Source organism: Physeter macrocephalus, unplaced genomic scaffold (genome assembly GCF_002837175.3).
Source record: "Physeter macrocephalus isolate SW-GA unplaced genomic scaffold, ASM283717v5 random_1286, whole genome shotgun sequence".
Taxonomy (NCBI): domain Eukaryota; kingdom Metazoa; phylum Chordata; class Mammalia; order Artiodactyla; family Physeteridae; genus Physeter; species Physeter macrocephalus.
This window is the reverse complement of record NW_021146772.1, coordinates 1-6,561: the sequence shown is the minus strand read 5'-3', so window position 1 is coordinate 6,561 and position 6,561 is coordinate 1. Positions and strand designations below refer to the sequence as shown.

The window sequence follows — 6,561 nt, the reverse complement described above, 5'->3', positions numbered from 1 at the left end:
CCGCGCCGCCCCGCCGTCCGCCCGCGCCCGCGCAGGCCGGGGGGACGTGCTGCCGCGGCTGCAGCCCCTCGCCCCGCGCCCGCCGCCCCTCGTGCACCGGGGGCGCTGCGCGGGCGCCGAGCCTTCGCGGGCTTTGCCGCCGCCGCCGCTGGTGGGAGAGACGCGGGGTTGGGGGGGGAGGAGGGCGCGCGTGGTGCCGGCGGGGAGCGGCGGCGCCCCCCCCTCCTCCTCCTCCTCCTCCGGCGCCGCGGGCTCCTCGGACATGGCCGCGGCGGTGGCGGTGGCGGCCGCGTCCCGGCGGCAGTCGTGCTACCTGTGTGACCTGCCCCGCATGCCTTGGGCCATGATCTGGGACTTCACCGAGCCCGTGTGCCGTGGCTGCGTCAACTACGAGGGCGCCGACCGCGTCGAGTTCGTCATCGAGACGGCGCGGCAGCTCAAGCGGGCGCACGGCTGCTTCCCGGAGGGCCGCTCCCCGCCCGGCGCCGCGGCCCCGGCCGCCGCCAAGCCGCCGCCGCTCTCGGCCAAGGACCTCCTTCTGCAGCAGCAGCAGCAACAGCCGCCGCCGCTCGGCCACGGCGGCCCCGAGGCTGCCCCGCGCGCCCCGCAGGCCCTGGAGCGCTATCCCTTGGCGGCCGCCGCGGCCGAGCGGCCTCCGCGCCTGGGTTCCGACTTCGGCGGCAGCCGCCCGGCCGCGAGCCTGGCCCAGCCGCCGACGCCGCAGCCGCCGCCCGTGAACGGCATCCTGGTGCCCAACGGCTTCTCCAAGCTGGAGGAGCCGCCCGAGCTGAACCGCCAGAGCCCGAACCCGCGGCGCGGCCACGCTGTGCCGCCCACCCTGGTGCCGCTCATGAACGGCTCGGCCACGCCGCTGCCCGCGGCGCTCGGCCTGGGCGGCCGCGCCGCCGCCTCGCTGGCCGCCGTGTCCGGGGCCGCGGCCGCCGGCCTGGGCTCGGCGCAGCCCGCCGAACTGGGCGCCCACAAGCGGCCGGCGTCCGTGTCGAGCGGCGCGGCCGCGGAACACGAGCAGCGCGAGGCGGCGGCCAAGGAGAAGCAGCCGCCGGCGGGCTCGCACCGCGGCCCGGCCGACAGCCTGTCCTCGGCGGCCGGGGCGGCCGAGCTGGGCACTGAGGGCGCGGGCAAAGGCCGCGGGCCCGGCGAGCAGGACTGGGTCAACCGGCCCAAGACCGTGCGAGACACGCTGCTGGCGCTGCACCAGCACGGCCACTCGGGGCCCTTCGAGAGCAAGTTTAAGAAGGAGCCGGCCCTGACTGCAGGCAGGTTGTTGGGTTTCGAGGCCAACGGGGCCAACGGGTCTAAAGCAGGTAGGGGCGGCTGTGGAGTGAGGGGATCTAGGGGCGAGCCGGGGATGGAGAGCCGAGGAGGGGTGCGCTTCCCATTCGCCGTTCCCCCCCGGCCCAGAAGCAACAAACACCCAACTTCCTGATCTGCTCGAGGCGGAACCAGTGCTTAGTGGCAACGTGTTCCTGTGCTGAAGCAGCATAACAGAGATGAGTCAGACGGGCTGACAGGCAGCGACACAGGGCTTTCCTTTCCTAGCACATTCCTGGATGCGAGCAGGAGGGCACCAGTCACCTTTTAACCTGTGTGTGCGTGGCGCGGGGGGACGTTAAGCGTCAGCTGCTCAGTGCAGTGTGGGGACAGGCAGGCCTGTGGGAAAACAGGCAGCGCTGTCGGGGCCATTTTCTGTGGTTTTGGTTTTTTTTTTTTTTTTTTTTCAACTGCTAGGCTGCCTCAGAGCCCCGTCAGTCTAAGTGGTTTAAGTTGCACGTGCTCTTGAAACTCCTGAGAGTTTTTATGTACCAGCTTTTAGAGAAGAGAAATTCTTCGGGGAGTTTTGTTATGTGTTAGAAAAAAAAAGATCGTTTTCAGTGCACGTTCGTTTACGTCCCTTTTTTTCCCTCTTATGTCTTTGTTCTTCCAGTTGCAAGAACAGCAAGGAAAAGGAAGCCTTCTCCAGAACCAGAAGGTGAAGTCGGGCCCCCTAAGATCAATGGAGAGGCACAGCCGTGGCTGTCCACGTCCACAGAAGGGCTCAAGATCCCTATTACTCCTACGTCCTCTTTTGTGTCTCCACCACCCCCCACTGCCTCACCTCATTCCAACCGGACCACACCGCCTGAAGCGGCCCAGAACGGCCAGTCCCCCATGGCAGCCCTAATCTTGGTAGCAGACAATGCGGGGGGCAGTCATGCCTCGAAAGATGCCAACCAGGTGCACTCCACCACCAGGAGGAACAGCAGCAGCCCACCCTCTCCGTCCTCTATGAACCAAAGAAGGCTGGGCCCCCGAGAGGTGGGGGGCCAGGGGCCAGGCAGCACAGGAGGACTGGAGCCCGTGCACCCCGCCAGCCTCCCGGACTCCTCGCTGGCGGCCAGCGCCCCGCTGTGCTGCACCCTCTGCCACGAGCGGCTGGAGGACACCCACTTTGTGCAGTGCCCGTCCGTCCCTTCGCACAAGTTCTGCTTCCCTTGCTCCAGACAAAGCATCAAGCAGCAGGGAGCCAGTGGAGAGGTCTATTGTCCCAGTGGGGAAAAATGCCCCCTTGTGGGCTCCAATGTCCCCTGGGCCTTCATGCAAGGGGAAATTGCAACCATCCTTGCTGGAGATGTGAAAGTGAAAAAAGAGAGAGACTCGTGACTTTCCGGTTTCAGAAAAACCCAATGATTACCCTTAACTAAAACTGCTTGAATTGTGTATATATCTTCACATATATATATATCCAAGACAAGGGAAATGTAGACTTCATAAACATGGCTGTATAATTTTGATTTTTTTGAATACATTGTGTTTCTATTTTTTTTTTCTTTTTGACGACAAAAGGTATGTACTTATAAAAGCATTTTCTTCTTTTGTTAACGTTATTAGCATATCTTTGTGCTTTATTATCCTGGTGACAGTTACCGTTCAATGTAGGCTGTGACTTGCGCTGCTTTTTTAGAGCACTTGGCAAATCAGAAACGCTTCTAGCTGTATTTGTATGCACTTATTTTAAAAAGAAAAAAAAAAAGCCAAATACATTTTCTGACGTCGTAAGATTGCCTTACTGTCTGTTATTCCTTATTGCTGGCCCCTTTCTCAGGCTGGAGGCCAAGTGGTGGAGAAGGAAAGGAAATGAGCGAAAGGGGCACTGTTGTGAAGTGGGCATGCCACTGGGAAATGTCACCAAGTTTCCCCCCAAACGTTGTCCTTTGAGAGTAACAGGAAACCGATTTTGAATCTTTCTCGATTTTGGATTTTGTTCTTAAAGTTCAGTTGTTGGGCTGTTGATGACTGCCTGAGTTGCTGCTGAGAGATTTTCAGGACTGGGGCGGGGTGGGGGGGGTGATTTTTTTTTGTTTGTTTTAAGGCAAAGTTGACCACTGTTCACTGCCCATGTGATCAGTTGTAAGATTACAATGCTGCATGCTAGTCGGTTGCATAATACACAATCCAGTGACTCAAGGCAGTGATAACGGATGATGGTGAGGACGAGATGGCACTGCCATCTTTGCGTGGAGCCTGGCTCTGCAGCGCCACTTGATCTTTCGAAATACCCTGGAGCACTCTGTCTGTCGTTGGCTGTGGTCGTTTTCCTTTGAAGAGAGTCGAAAGAGAAGTTACAGTCCAGGGGAACTTGGAGATTGTGGGATTGGCTTCGTTTCTGTTTTGTGTTTTGTTGTTTTATCATTTACCTGTAGCCCCATTGCTGTTGATATGATCACCTACACCCTGTTTGTAGTGAGTGCTAAATACAGTATGGTACAAAGACAGTAACAGCGCAGGGTGCTGCCAGGACCGCCCGTGGGCATATCAGTGACAGCCCAAATGGGGGTGGAGGAAACCTGTAATTTCCTTCTTACATGTGTTTGAAATACCAAGTGAATAATACTGTTCTTCTGGACAAAAATGATAAACTAGCGAAAATTAAAGGGTTTTACATAATAGGCCCCACTTCTCAACTATTTTTAGAAACGTTTTGTAAACTAATTTCTTTTGATTACTGTTTTGCATCAGTAAAGTGAGTTTTTTTAAACCAATAAATCATCAGTTATTAGAAATAGTTGTCTCACAGTGATACTGGTTTTTCTTCTGTGCTGTTATGATTTAACATTGACAGGAACACTACTTTAAATCCTTTCATGTTCAGGTGTTTGTAACTTGGCCCTCTAATTAGGCTGAATCATGGCTTCGAGGTCTACTACAACTTCTGTGTGTCGTTCCCAACCGAGCTTTTATTTTAATTTGAAAATATAGATTGTTACCCACTTTGGATCCTTCTTCAGTTATGTTTTTGTCTTTCATTTTTAAATTGCTCAAATATTTTTTAATGGTCGAGTTATTAACACTTGAAAATCAGATACTGCACCAAATACAGTATTTTTTTCATGGTGTTTTTAATGAGCGCACCTATTAATGCTGTGCAAATTCATGTTACCCGTCATTGTTATATTGCAAACAGACTTGCATGATTAACCAGTTTGTTGTTACACTTTTTTTTTTAATTGGAGTATCTGTGACTCAGAGCAGACTGGTTTCTCTTATGTAAATGCACACATGCAGAAACACAGTCAATTTTACATGCCCATAAGACATTTGTAAAGAATTCAACTTATTATGGTCTGTTGTATAAATGCGTATCTAGGCACTTTATTATAAACTGGAATTTGACCTCATAGATGTTACAAGTTGATCAGTCATTTGACCTAATTTGTGGTAGCTATCTGTATGTTTTGCATTTTTAATACAGATAAGCTTTCCAAAAAGATTAGTAAAGAACCATCCTGCTGTTTTGAATAAGTCTATCCAGCTGTGGAAACGACAACCTATGGTATCTCTGTGCTGCTGTTTAAGAGGGAGAATTTAAACAGCTTTAAAGGGCTGTGTGTTGTTTACTCCTATTAAAAAATGAGAGTCCGACTGGCCCTTGGGTGGCCTTCGTTAGAAGGCTTGCAGCTGGAAAGTGTTGATATGGGTTATATCTCTGGCATTCTCTTAAGTTAAAAAGTTAACACTGGGACATGGGTTTGATCCTTTGTTGTACCTGATGACAGTGCAGAGATTCTCCACAGCTGGATAAAGATGTCAGAAAGCTACTTACTGTACATGGGCAGTATCAGATTTCAAATCCTAATATTTCAGCTGTGCTTTTAATACTCAAAATATTAGGGGATGGGGTGTTGAAGCTTTCACTTTTTTGCTTTAACAATTTATAGAATTTAACAGATGTACTGTCTTTCATGTGGCCTCACATTAAAAGTTATGAGAACGTACACATGGTTTACAACTTTTACTAGATACCTTTCCTTGGCCACCAAGTATTTTAAAAGTGTGCCACCTTTTAACCTTTACTTTTTTTTTTTAAGTTGAAGGTGATACTTTTTCTATATATGATGAAACTCATGTCAACTGAAGTGAGTGTAATCTCAGATATCAACATTATTCTATTTTAAAATCACACTATGGAAATATCACCTGCATTCTGTCATTTGTCAGATTTACAGTACCTTTTTTTTTCTTTAACGTTTAGCATTAAATAAAAATAAAATTGGGAGCACTGAACATTTTCTGAGGCCTTTTTTAATTGTTGAAAGTAAGCTTAGAGTGGCTGTTTTAATCACTAGTGGCAATGAGACCAAAGGATGTGTGGGTTTGGGGTTGAGGTTTGACTGGAACGGCAGGAGAATAGCAGGAGATAAAAGACATGGAACAAAAAGGCAACTGATGGAAGGGAAAAAAAAGTGCTAGGGACTGGGGAAAGGGCAACTGGATAGGGGAAGCAGATAACGAGAAGAGCTGAACAAAGTACAGCCAGAAAGCACTTGTTTACTTTTCAACTTGCAGTCCAGCCAGCCATTCTGCAATAGTAGATTGGAAGGGGAAGATAGTGACGACATTGAAAAGACTGTCAAGACACGGAGCTGCTCTTTGGAAAGCCATGGAATAAAACAGCCATGTTGGGCCAGAGGAAATGCACTGAAGACAAAAGAGAAAGAAAAAAAAAAAAAAAAACTACCTTTTGGAAGGCTTGGGAATAAAAGTCAGAGCCAAAGCCATGTGTGAGCTTTATTGAAGCCCTGAAACCTTAAATTTATAAACGCAGATAAAAGGTGGAAGGCACTGAGATCCTTTTTCAAACTCCTGTGTACTATGACGTAGGAAGAAATTTCCTGGATGTTTGCAGCTTTTTCTCTTCTTGTTGATCAGTGGCTTGGCAGACTTCTCTATGAAAGGAACTTGTAAAACTTATAGTTTTAAGATAAAGGTACACATAGACTTACTAGGTGTTTTAAACAGCAAGAGTTTATGCGTAGTTGAATGTATTTTCTTTAGAGGTGGCCCAGTAACTTGGGGAGCCCATCACTGTATATAGTTTAATGATTTTTTAATTAGCCTGTTTAAGGCAGTTTTCAGGAAACAGTGTCCTTAGTAAGTTATTTATAGATGATAATACACATGTTTCGTTTAATAATTAGCTTAAAAGAAATGTTAAACTCTTAGTCTTCTTAAAGATGCTAAATTTTATTTTTAGTATAATTTAAACTAGTGCAGCTTGCAGAA

The 6,561-nt window shown here is 49.6% G+C and overlaps 1 protein-coding gene across 2 annotated transcripts; it reads left to right on the top strand.

The window, feature by feature from the left end:
* Window positions 1–133: 133 nt before the first annotated feature.
* Window positions 134–4,061, top strand: IRF2BP2 (interferon regulatory factor 2 binding protein 2). 2 transcript variants are annotated; one of them, XM_024115749.3, is made up of 2 exons: window positions 134–1,325; window positions 1,946–4,061. In XM_024115749.3, the coding sequence occupies exons 1-2, from the start codon at window positions 263–265 to the stop codon at window positions 2,659–2,661; spliced, it is 1,779 nt and encodes a 592-aa protein (XP_023971517.1). In that variant the 5' UTR covers window positions 134–262; the 3' UTR covers window positions 2,662–4,061. The 2 variants fall into 2 exon arrangements, with proteins under 2 accessions (XP_023971517.1, XP_023971518.1); XM_024115750.3 differs by having other exon boundaries at window positions 135–1,277.
* Window positions 4,062–6,561: the final 2,500 nt, after the last annotated feature.

Excerpts from the sequence above, each read along its gene's own strand:
- IRF2BP2 (XM_024115749.3), top strand. The coding sequence starts at position 263 with ATGGCCGCGGCGGTGGCGGTGGCGGCCGCGTCCCGGCGGCAGTCGTGC. Across the intron at positions 1,326-1,945 it reads GGCCAACGGGTCTAAAGCAG|TTGCAAGAACAGCAAGGAAA; the intron begins GTAGGGGCGGCT and ends TTGTTCTTCCAG.